This window comes from Theropithecus gelada, chromosome 15 (assembly GCF_003255815.1).
Source record: "Theropithecus gelada isolate Dixy chromosome 15, Tgel_1.0, whole genome shotgun sequence".
NCBI classification, from domain to species: Eukaryota; Metazoa; Chordata; class Mammalia; order Primates; family Cercopithecidae; genus Theropithecus; species Theropithecus gelada.
In genome coordinates this window covers 40,696,010-40,709,009 of record NC_037683.1, presented here as the reverse complement: position 1 = coordinate 40,709,009, position 13,000 = coordinate 40,696,010, and the positions used below count along the sequence as shown (strand labels likewise).

Sequence of the window (13,000 nt, the reverse complement as noted above, 5' to 3'; positions counted from 1 at the left end):
TTTTACTTCTTGGCTCTCTAAAAATGAAAAAACTAGGCTGGGCACGGTGGCTCACACCTGTAATCCCAACACTTTGGAAGGCCGAGGCGGGCAGATCACCTAAAGTCAGGAGTTTGAAACCAGCCTGCCCAACATGGTGAAACCCCATCTCTACTAAAAATACAAAAAATTAGCCAGGCACGGTGGCGGGCGCCGGTAATCCTAGCTACTCAGGAGGCTGAGGCAGGAGAATTGCTTGAACCCAGGGGGTGGAGGTCTCAGTGAGCCAAGATCGTGCCACTGTACTCCGGCCTGGGCAACAAGAGTAAAACTCGGTCTCAAAAATAAAAAAAAAAAGAAAAAACTAGCACTCAAAGTCCATGTTGAATATTACTTTTTCTTTTTTATAGGACATCTTAAGGACTTTAGCATTACTTTCATTTTCTATCTGAACCTTTCAGATGATCATAGATCAAGACTGTAAGCAATATATACTTTAAGGAGCTATATACATTCTTACTGTCTCTAGCCTACATCACAAATTAACCGCCATATGAGAAACAAGCTTTGCTTTCTCAAAATCATACATTATAGACCTATGATTAATTTTTTGTCAATGTATGCAATGAATCATAAAATACAAAGTCTCAAAACTGTAATCAGTAAAATGCCATCTTATTTGAAAACGCAATTCACAAAACATCCCTACACGATGGGCTAACAGCAGTAGAATACGCTCTTAAAATACACACCATACTACAACTCTATAATGCTTTTCAAGACTGTCAAATACTACTTAATTTATCACATCTTACGCAGCATAGTGACTCATTCTAAACTTCAACTTGAAATAAAAAGAACAAAAACAAGAAAACTACCTTCTCAGTTTTATATAAACTTCAAGGATTCACACCTGCCTTATCAAAAGTCCCTACAGCAATTCTTCTGAAAACCAGATGCTTCTAGCTTTGAAGTCTTGCTTCTGCAGCTACCCTTTTTAAGTGTGTTATCATATTAATTTAGCCACTTAATCTCGTGGCTTGTTCCTCCTTGGTTGCACAGAAAAACTGTAGCATACACTATGCACTACATTCACTATAGCACAACACTTAAAACAATTCAAGTGTTTATGAGCTCTTCAGTTTTGTCCATTTCTACTAAACCTGGCAATGTGGAATAAATTGAGACCACTTAATAAGCAACTTTTTAAATCATGTAAGAGATCTTCAGAAACTAGAATGTTCCTACACAATCAATCTGCCATAAACAAAACACTGTAACACTACTGTGAATTATAGCCAATAAAAACGAACGGAATCAAGCATGAGTTATGCATTTCACTTAAAAATATACATATATTCAATCCCAGCACTTTGGGAGGCCGAGACGGGTGGATCACGAGGTCAGGAGATCGAGACCATCCTGGCGAACACGGTGAAACCCCGTCTCTACTAAAAAATACAAAAAAACTAGCCGGGCGAGGTGGCGGGCGCCTGTAGTCCCAGCTACTCCGGAGGCTGAGGCAGGAGAATGGCATAAACCCGGGAGGCGGAGCTTGCAGTGAGCTGAGATCCGGCCACTGCACTCCAGCCTGGGTGACAGAGCCAGACTCCATTTCAAAAAAAAAAAAAAAAAAAAAATACATATATTCACAGACAATAACTTCAGAAAACTAATTTGTAGTTTTGTGCAAAACAAACAAGTTTACAGTTAAACCCAAGATACTTTTTAGAAAAATACATAACCAATTAGTAGTAATGAGCTGATTTCGAATCTTCCCATTTATGATAAAAGGCAACACTAAGAAAATACAGAATCATTAGTTCTCACCAATTTATGGGTTTCATCCTGTTGTTTAGAGAGTTTCCACAGAAGGGAAATAATATTAAGAACTTGCTGCATAACCTGTAGAGGTTCTCGTTCTATACCATTTCCAACAGGAGTAGCTAGTTGTGGAGGTACAGCTTCAACCCAGCACTCAATTAGCAAAGGAATTATTATCTCAATAAATCCTTTCAGGTTTTCAGTAGATGATAGGCCTTCATCCACACCACTCAGTCCTCCAACCAGATACCTAATAAGGGTAAGAAAGAAAAAAATTAAGTGATTAAAAAATGTTTATTATCCATTGCTAATTTAAATCTTAAATATAAAGTACTAGTAAAATGAAGCACCATGAATTGAAAATTACATCAATCAAAACGAGTAAGAAAAATGAAATTCTAAGATGACAAAGCCAATAGATATTATCAAGTTTTATTTCTCAAAGGCTTTGCTATAAATTAATAAATTAACATACAAATGACTCTTCCCATGAGTAAATAAAATCAAATCATGAGTAACTATATGAAAACTATGAAAGACAACTGCATGTCTTCCCACCAATAGGCATCAATGGTCAGCAGTTATAATTCAATACAGGAAAACTGTGTGGACATAACTGAAATCCTTCTTACCGTAGCCTGAACTGTGAACTGACATTTGGCTGTGAACCCCCATTTTCATAAACCTGGATGTGTTGCTGGTCGTTGGCATGTTCCTTCCAGTTGATAAAAATGGAGTTGCTAGTGGCATGGGGATTTTCTTTCTGTTCCTGAAGTCCTTCACTTTCTCTCAACCTACTGGATCCATCTGCCAAGGCCTGAAGGAATTTACTGAGTCTCACTAAGACTTTCAGCCTCCATTGCTGAGAAGTGAGTCTCCGATTAGGATTTACAGAAAGTATCCAGGACTGGGATCTGTCTCTATTTATCAGTCCTTTGGACAGCTGCTGATGAGAAATAAGTTCTACAAAATTCTTAAGCAATATGCTGCTACGGCCAGTAATTAGAGCTGGGTACTGTTCCAGCAGAATGTCCAAAACTTTTAAAGAGTCCTCCTGAATTCCTTCAGTAATGTGAGTCATGGCACTAGAGAGATGGGCACTTACCAAAGGAAAAAATGGAGAAATTTGTTCAGCTCGTATTTTGGGGGCCAGGAATTGAAGAAGTTGAACTGCTGCTAATCGTACATTAGCATCTTTATCTGTAAACACAGCAGTCACTTCACTTAATATGTTTGAAAGGTGTGCATCAATTATAAATGGGTATTGAGACAATAGGTCTTTAAGTCCAAGAAGAGCACTTTGTTTAACCCCAGCATTGTAGTGATGCATCTGTGACAGCAAATCCTATAAATAAAAATACAAATTTTAGATGTATACTTATATACATATATCAATTTCAAATAAACATGCTAACTAACACTACACTAGTAAACTGACACTCCGTGGGGAAACTACTTCAATAAGTACTCTTTAAATGTTATTTAGCTTTTGTGAGGATCAGAAACAGAAAAATACTTTCAGCTTAATAAAAACACTGCATAATTTTCAGGTGGAATTTTCTCACTTTAACCTACACGCAGGCTTAGACACTCTTATGATATAAAGTGACAGCAATCACACCATCATTTATTGAAAATATACTATGTACCAAACATCATGAAAGGCGTATTTATATACTCTCAATTTGACAGGCCTATTTATTCTGCCTATTTCAAATGGGCTTTTGCAGGGTGTTTGTGTTTTATTCAGAGTATACTACTGGACAATTTTATTTGTGGAATAATTTATGTAACCTTTGAAAAAAATAACTTTAAATAACTCTTTCGTATTATTTAACCTTCAGAGCTTAAAAAACAAAAATAGAAAAATGTATATCCTCCCAAAGACCTATACACAAATATTCATAACAGCATTATTCATAAGAGCCAAAAACCAGAAACAAACTAAATGTTCATCAACTGCTGAGTGATCAACAAAACGTGACCTAATCATGCAATGAAATACAATTCAACAATACAAAGGAATGCACCACTGTTCTGATATATGCTACAAGCTACATACAACCTGAAGGAACCTCCAAAACACTGTGCTAAGTAAAAGGCCAGTAACAAAAGACCATATATTGTATTATTTCATTTATATATACTTTCCAGAATAAGCAAATCTATAGATATCAGAAGTAGATTAGTGATTGCCAAGGGCTGGAAGAAATGAGAAGTGATTCCTAATGGGTACAGATTTTCTTCTTGAAGTGATAAAAATGTTCTAAAATTAGATTAAGGTGACAGTAGCATAACTCTGTAAATATACTAAAAGCAATGAATTGTATACTTTAAATGGGTGATTTTAATTATGTGTAAATTATGTCTCCATAAAGCTGTTAAATTCTTAAGCAACACTTGCTCAAACTTAATTGACTTCAAGTATTTACTATGAACCTATAATAAGTTATGTGCTGTATGGGTTCAAAAATGAATGACAGGATTATATCTTAGCTAAAAAACAGCTAGAAAACTGTTCAAAAATCTGACACATCAAAAACATGTAAGAATTATTTCCAGATATAGCCAGGCGCCATGGCTCACACCTACAATCCCACCACCTCAGGAGGCCTTGGTTGGAGGATTGCTTACATCCAAGAGTTTGAGACCAGCCTGGGAAACATATTGCAACCTTGTATCTACAAAAAACTAAATCAGCCAGGCATGGTGAGCTCGCTTGTAGCGCCAGCTACTTGGCAGGTTGAAGTAGGAGGATCACTCGAGCTCAGGAGGTCATGGCTGCAGCGAGCCATGATAGCACACCATTGTGCTCAACCTGGTGTAAGAGTGAGAACTGTCTCAAAAAAAAAAAATTAAATTAAATCATCAAATAAGTATACCAGGGAGAAACAACTGTGCATTTAGTTTAGCAAACCTTTACGGAGGACGTGGAAAGACACAAGTATATGAAGAGAGATCAGATTTGGGTAAAAGAGAAACTCCAAACATCAATAAACCCTATGACCCTAGGCAAACTATTTAAGACTTTAGACAAATTTTCACAAAAATATAACATTCTACATGATTCCAGAGAAAATCTTATTTCATCAAAACAAGATTTACGATTTACCTTTATGTTAAGTTTTCTATTGTTTGTTGGAAGTGTTCCATCTTCTTTGAGTTGCTCAGGCAGATGTATAGTCTTTGTTTTAAAGTTTGTAGGAGTAGCATTTTGTAACTTGGGCTTCTTTTTACCAACTTTCAATTTTACTTTTTGAAAATCATCTTGGCGTTTTCTTTTTTTGGTCATTCTCAACTACTATAATAAAAAGAATTAATTAAAAGCATTGGATAGAGACAAGAATAAATGATAAAAGAAGAAAAAAGGCGCTTTCCAACACATATTACTGTAACATTTATTTCAATCATAAGAATCAGTGATTATGCTGAAAGATCAAAATATTAAAAAATGCTCTTAAGAACTATTAAAAACTCAGTTTAGTGATAAAATACTGTAACAAGGCAACAGTCTTGCCACGGTTTTGCAAAGTTTTTTGGGTCACGGAACCTTCTGTCAAGCTATGTGCTAAACGGAAACCTTCTGAAATTTATTGTTTTCTTTTCCTTTGTTTGAATGTAGAAGAGCAGCACAAACTTGTTAGAGACATAACTTGTATCTGCTGGTGAGCTCCTGGTCTTCGTAAACGCCTCGGAGGAACTTCTCTAGCAATACCAAGCAAAGTTGGAAAATCAATGTTATTATTTAATGCAGCCTATAACAGTTAGAAAAACATTTACGAACCTAAGCTGAGCATCTGAAAAATGGGTAATATTCAAATACACAGCAAGGAGAATAATGGGCCTTTCAAGAGCAAGGAGAACAAGGTAAAGATCAGGCGTAGGGGATAAACCTAGTATAGCAAAAGTGAATAAAGTTCAGACTAAATAGAAAACAGTATTCCCCCTTGGTCCCCAAAAAGGACAAAAAGCAGCATAGAAAAAATATATAATGTAATAGGGGGTTAAGGAACAAAGACCAGCTAAGCCACTATTATAATAAATAACTCAGGCATAACACCATGCCATCTTGTACTTCCTCCCCCTCTATACCACATTCCAAACCTTGTACTTACACATGAAATCTCTGATCTATGTCTCTTACCTATTTCCAGGCCACTACTTTCAAGAAGTCCTTTATTTTTACCATTCAATACCTTCCTCACTGGTACTCTTGGCTACTATTTAGTGTCTACCCTCTAGTCCACCGGACCTTTACCAGAGAGCTCTCTCTAAACACAGATCTCATGACCAAGACTCAAGAGCTCTCAGTTGTTCTACTCCTCATACACAGTAAAACCTCCTTAGCAGGACATAGGAGGTCCTTCCTAACGTGGCCCCATCCATCCTCTCCAGCTTTATCTTCCCACAAGCTAACCTCTATCTAAAACAATAGCCTCTTCTACCTGGAACCAGCTAAATTCTTCTTGAAGCCTTTTCCACAACCGAGAACAATGAACTCTGCGTTCCACTGTACACGACTTGAATAGGGTAAGTACCTCTGGAATATATAAAACTTCCCCTAATCGCCTGGTTTATCATAATTATCCTGTGCCTGGCCATAAAAAGCGACAATGCTACACACGAGGGTATGAAAAAAATGGGTAAAATGAAAATTTCCATTATTACAATATTAATAAAATGGCCTGTGCAATACTGAGCAGCTCAAGTTCAAGGAATTCAGAAGCTAATCAGCTATGACAATATATCCAAATTCACTTAATTACAGGGTTAGATCGCCATGAGGTAGGATTTCCCACAGGTGAAGAACCAATTCTACAACCAAATTGATTAGGTTCTTATCCAGACTCCGACGCTTTCTAGCTGTACACTGTCCCAATTTCTATCTACAAAATAGGGATAATCATACACAACTGTAAAACACTCAGAACTGTGCCTGGTACACGGTTAAATATGTATGCTCTAAGCATAAACATGTGCGTGTCCCTCAAGTCTCAGGATCAGTACGTACCAAGCCCGGTACTAGATGCATTGTGTACCTCAGTATACAATCTGCATAGAACCATGCAAGGTAGGTGGTACTAAACACGTTTTAGCAAGGCACCTCAGAAAAGTTTGGAAGTCACGCCTTTATCAAGAAGTTGAAAACGGATTCATTCACAGAACTGAGCTCTGCAAAACCACCTTGAACATACCAGAATTAACCTGAAGACTGGAAGTCTTCGTGGCAAAACCGTTTGGCTTATTTCATTCGTCCCTATTCCCAAATTTTCATCTCACCCACACCCCTTGTTACCTTAGTCTGAAAAAAAAAGCTGGGGGTGGGTGGGTGTGTATAAGGCCTAAAAAGAAGGCCATGATACTCACCTGGCCTCTTTTAATATAAAAATGGTTTTCATTAATTAAGCAAGGACACTTTGTGAGCTTTTCCTACAATTTTATTACTAGCTAGTACCAGAGACTAAAGTAAATAATACAGGACGTTCAGAAAAATTAACTCCCTTCCTCCCCCAGTCCTGTGGGTTCTATTTAGCCATTAACAACCTGACGGATCTTCGACAGTCTACTGTCAACTTTTTGCCATATTATCTATCGCTTTGTATTAGTCACGTTAATGCTTTCTCTACTAGGAAAATTAAGAGGGCTGATTGACCTTCCTTGACTTTTCAAACCTAGTAGTAGTATTATGGGACACAAAGCATTTTTATGCGAAGAATTCTCAAAGTTCTACTAGTAATTGACTTTAACTTATAACAAAGATTTTCGGCCGGGCGCGGTGGCTCAAGCCTGTAATCCCAGCACTTTGGGAGGCCGAGACGGGCGGATCACAAGGTCAGGAGATCGAGACCATCCTGGCTAACACGGTGAAACCCCGTCTCTACTAAAAAAATACAAAAATCTAGCCGGGCGAGGTGGCGGGCGCCTGTAGTCCCAGCTACTCGGGAGGCTGAGGCAGGAGAATAGCGTAAACCCGGGAGGCGGAGCTTGCAGTGAGCTGAGATCCGGCCTCTGCACTCCAGCTCGGGCAACAGAGCGAGACTCCGTCTCAAAAAAAAAAAAAAAAAAAAAAAAAAGATTTTCATAACACAGCAAATCAAAAAGTCCCACTAAGCCACTTTTACAGTAGCCGATTTTTAGCAAAAGGTAGGAATGCCAGGAACTCACATCACTAGTCCCTAAGTTTGCGATCCCGATAGTTTCAAAGCTGAAAGTCACACATTACTACTTTAGGTCTTTTCTCCTAATTCCAACAAAAGGCAGATCCTAGAGTTTTTAGGATTTCAATCGAACTAAATTCCAACTATTAATAGTTTGCCTGCCACCTTCTTACCTTTCCTGATTCCCAACTTCTTTTCCAAAAAAAAAAAAACCAGAGAGAAGGATCGTACTGCACTCGGCCTTTGATAATTTCTTCCCCAATCCCTTAAACTCACGAGTTCCTCCAAACTCCACTGAGGGGCCAACCAGAGGCGATAGATTTCCCAAAAAGCAAATGGTCGGGCAGGGGCGACCCCAGAAAACTGGTGGTCCCCTTCCACTCGCTTAACTCTCCCGCCTGGGCGACCAGAGGGCGAAACAGGGGACGGCAGCTCATCCCCACTCCGTATTCGGTCCTGCATCCATTCCAGAGGTGAACACACCGTGAGTTTTAGGAAACCATCGTTCCTTCTACTCCAAGGGACGCTGGCCAGGACCAAAGTCGGGGAAGTGGGGCCCGATTCACACACCCCGGCCTAAAACTCTCTCGGACCCGAAACCGGGCAAACCCGCCCAGTCATCTGAGGCTCCACAAAAGCCGAGGGGGTCCCGCCCCCGCAGTGCCGGCCGCACACCCAGGCCCAGCTCCAAGGGACGCTGCGGCCCAGACCCGGTGGGCGCACATCGTCCACGGCCGACCCTGCCCGCTTGGGCCGCGGATCGGGGGGCGACGGCCCCACCACGCTCAGTCCCGCGCCCCGGGAGGACCCGGCCCGACGGGCGACTGCCGCTCACCTGAGGACCCGGCCGCGGCCGGGGCGCGGAGCCCGAGGGGTAAGCGAGCGAGCAGAAGCCCACGGGGCGACAGCGTGTGCCGCCGACCTCAGACTCTGGCTCCCGGAGCGTGTTTTCAAATAGCCTCGTCCTCACGCGGCCGCGTCTCCTTCCGCCGCCCGGAAATCAGGGCCCCTCCCCCTCCCTTTTGTGCTCACGTGATCACAGCCCGCAGCCGCGCGCAGCCAGGGAGGCGGGAGCGGGAGCAGTGGGCCCCGCCCACAGAGGAGGGGACCGCGCCGGAAGCCCCCTGCTTAGTGGGAACCGGAGGGAGGACAGCGCAAGGTCCCGGGACAAAGGGTGGCGCATAAGTCCAGCTCATAACTTCATGGGCAAGCAACTTAGGGGACGTGGGCCTGGTTATAGCTGAGCATGCCTTTTATCTTCCCCCCAGACCACAGTTCTTCAGACCTGGAGCCACTTTCAGAGAAGAGTATAAATTGAACTGAAATGAAAAAGGGAAAAGTTTTGGACTGCTGAAGATGGAATTCTTGGGGACATTAAACTGGGCTGAGATGGAACAGATAAGATCTCCTTAATTAGAGCAAGACACACCTAGTATCTAGAGCCTGAAAGTCTTGGTCAAGGATTCTCCCTAACATTTCAGTTTCTGAGCACTGACATTCCTGCTACTAAAATGAAGTGCGAGATTAATTTCTGAAGTAAAGAAATAAACTAAAATTTCTAGAAAAGAGATAAGAAGAATGAGCCTTTGAAAAACAGCCTTCACAAAGACTGGCATGATGGCATGGAAGAAAGAGCCCCAGGTAAGGACTTCAGACCTTGATTCAAATTTGTCTCTGCACCTCGCCAGATATAAGAATTAGTAAAGCTGGCGAAGATAGTGACCCTCATTATATTGGGTAGGAATTCAAAGGAATGATGTCTAAATCCAGGGAGACCCAAGCACTGGAACTAAAACCGTGCTTGTTCCATAATTGGAGATAAAGAGGCAGCACGAGAGACCTTGCCCTCCCTTTGCTGGCAATATGGCCACATCATCACGATCTGCCTAGAATCCACCATAACCATAAATATTTGGGAGTCATTGGCATTATGTGGCATTATATTCTATTTAAAGCTATGAGAATAGATCAGAAGAAGAAAGATTTATTGCCAACCAGACATGTCCCCGGAACTCCAAACTTGTATCTAACAGTTTATTCAATGTTTCCTTCAGATATCCAATATACATCTCAAGGTCAACTTGTCCAAAACAGAACTATTGATGATATTCCCCTTGAAATCTACTCTTCATACAGCTTATTCATCTCAAATAGTAAGACCATCCTTGAAGTTACTCAAGCTGAAACCTTTGGGTTTTTGGTTTGGCCTCTTTCTTTCACACCTCACATCTAATCCATCTGGAGATTGACCTACCTTTGAAGACATCCTAACTTTTACCAGTTAACACACTTCCCCTGCTACCATTCTGGTCCAAGCCACTTCTTGATCACTCCAAAAAGCTTCCAAACACATCTCCCTGTTTCCCTCATTGTCCCTCTTCCCCCTACAGTCTGGTATCAGCAGAGCAGCTGTGTGATTATTTTAAGATCTAGGTTAGATCAGATCACTCTTCTGCTCAAAACCCTTTAATGGCTCCCTCTTTCATTTAGAGTAAAAGCCAGAGTCCTTTCTAGGGCCTTCTCTTAGGCTGCTCTTGCATGGCTGTAAAGAAAAACCTGAGACTGAGTAATTTATAAAGAAAAGAGGTTTAATTGGCTCATGGTTCTGCTGGCTTTACAGGAAGCATTATGTTGGCATCTGCCAGCTTTTGGTGAAGTCTCAGGTAGCTTTCAATGATAGCAGAAGGTGAAGGGGGAACAGGCATGTCACATGTTGAAAGCAGGAGCAAGAGAGAAAGAGAGAGAGAGAGAGAGGTGCCACACACTTTAAAACAGCCAGGTCTCATGAGAACTATCACTAAAAAAAGCACCAAGCCATGAGGGATCCACTCTCATGACCCAAGCATGTCCCACCAGGCCCCACCTCCAGCATTGGGGATTACAACTCAACATGAGATTTGAGCAGGGACAAATATCCAAACCATATCAGTTCTCAAGCTCTTCCATGTTCTGACAGAGCCCCTTACTCTCTAAGCACTACTCCTTCAACTCCCCTTTTTTACTCTGCTCCAGTCACACTTGCATCTTTACCTTCCTCAAACACCAGTGACATGCTCCTGGCTTTGGACCTTTCCTTTAGTTTTTCTGTCTGGCTGAAACACTCTTCCCCAGTAAGTCCATGTGGCTAACTCTCTCTCCTGCCCTGAGTCCACTCAAATATCTTCTCAGGGAGGCCTACCCTGACCACCTCATTTAAAATCACAAATGACCTTCCCAGGACTTGGAATTCCTTTAGAACATATCACCTTCTAATATACCATGTGATTTACTTACTTATCATAACCATTATTTGATTCTGTCTTTCATCCACCACTAATATGTAAGTTTTACATGGGTCATTTGTTTTATTCCCTGGTATATTCCAAGTAGCTAGAGCAGTGTCTGGCACCTAGTAGGCCCTCAATAAATATTTGTTGAATAAATGTCTAGGAAGCACCTGCTACATAGTGGTGCTGAGCAAACACTAGCTCTTAATGTTTCCCTACTTTGCTGCAGGACAGGGTTTATAGACTCAGCCCATTAAGTGGGCCTGGTGGCTATGTAACTGACAGAAGTACTCTTGGCCTGACTGAAGGAAGCAGCAGATCTTCAGCAACAGTCAACTGTTGTCATGAGGAAATGCAAATCTTCTCATTTTTCAAGCAAAACCAGAAATCCAGTGTTTAAGTCCATTCTCTGGCAAATCTTCTCGTTTTTGAAGCAAAACCAGAAATCCAGTGTTTAAGTCCATTCTCTGCTGCTATAACAGAATACCACAGACTGGGTAATTTACAATGAACAGAAGTTTATTTGGCTAATGCTTCTGCAGCTGGGAAGTCCAAAAGTGTGGCATCAGCATCTGGTGAGGGTCATCCATACCATGACAGAAGGGCAGAAGGCAGAAGTGAGCTCTAGAGACAGAAAGAACAAATCAGGCTGAATTCATCCTGTTTGTCAGGAGCTCACACCCAGGATAACTAACCCACTCCCACAATAACAATTGATCTATTAATGAGGGCAGAGCCCTCATAATCTAATCACCTCTTAAAGGTCCTGCTTCTCCATACTGTTAGAATGGCAATTAAATTTCAAAATGAGTTTTGGAGGGGACATTCAAACCATAGCATCCAGAAATGTTTATAAGAAATCTGCTCTTTCAATATTGGCGAGTACATTTTTCTCCCTATTTTTGAAACACTGTGTAGGCCAAACAAAATACTTATGAACAAGTTGGTAGTTTACTGTCTCTGGTTTAGGACATAAAAAGTTTGTACATAAAGATAGGCTTTTTCCACCTCTAAGTGATGAACTCAACAATTATAAGAATTGATCACTTCCTGAGTTTGAAGAGATCTTTGATAAATAACAAACATATAATTAATCAAGGTCCTTCACCCATGCCAGAAAAACATTATTTACAATGAACATACATTCTGGAATGTGTAGGACACTCCACTTCCAAAACTCTTTCCAATTTGGCCACATAGGTGCTCTGTTTAGTTTCTGCAACCATAACCAAGTACCACAAACTGGGTAACTTAAATAACAGAAATTTGTTGGGTCTCAGTTCTGGAGACCATGGAATCTGAAATCAAGGTATCAGCAAGATTGGTTCCCTCTGAGGATTCTGAGGAAGATTCTGTTCCGTACATCTCTCCTAGCTTCTGTAGCTTTAGACATTCCTTGTAGACATTCCTTCTGTGTCTTCACATTGTCTTCCCTTGTGCATATCTGTCTGTGTTCAAATTTACTCCTTTTATAAGAACTCCAGTCATAGGGGCTGCACTAATTTCTGATTTGTTTTATGCGACCACCAGAGCAGGCACCAGAGAAAAGACAAGTAGGCAAAGTAAAAAGAAACTTTATTAGCTAGCCAATGTGAAGGAAGAAAGGGCGAGGTTCACCGGTCTCCGGCGGTGGAGGCCGAGGAAGTCGCTCCGGCATTCTCGGGCGAGGTTCCTAGGTCCGCATATGAGGAGGGACCGAGGAAGTTCGCGCCGCACGCCTGCCGGGAGCGGCTTTTCTGTCTAAGGCTTGGGAGTGGGAGGGCAATAGGCGGG

The 13,000-nt window shown here is 41.2% G+C and overlaps 1 protein-coding gene across 4 annotated transcripts in view; it reads right to left on the bottom strand.

The window, feature by feature from the left end:
* TEX10 (testis expressed 10) overlaps positions 1-9,595 on the bottom strand; it is a 53,245-nt gene extending 43,650 nt beyond the window's left edge. For 2 of the 4 annotated variants that reach the window (XM_025358991.1, XM_025358992.1), the window contains exons 1-4: positions 8,445-9,595; positions 4,916-5,101; positions 2,436-3,148; positions 1,810-2,053 (exon numbers count right to left, since the gene is read on the bottom strand). In XM_025358991.1, the coding sequence (XP_025214776.1) occupies positions 1,810-2,053; positions 2,436-3,148; positions 4,916-5,095 (1,137 nt within the window). In that variant the 5' untranslated portion in view covers positions 5,096-5,101; positions 8,445-9,595. Of the gene's footprint in view, positions 1-1,809; positions 2,054-2,435; positions 3,149-4,915; positions 5,105-8,444 lie in introns of all 4 variants that reach the window. The other 2 variants (XM_025358989.1, XM_025358990.1) reach the window with 2 other exon arrangements.
* Between the last annotated feature and the right edge of the window lie 3,405 nt (positions 9,596-13,000).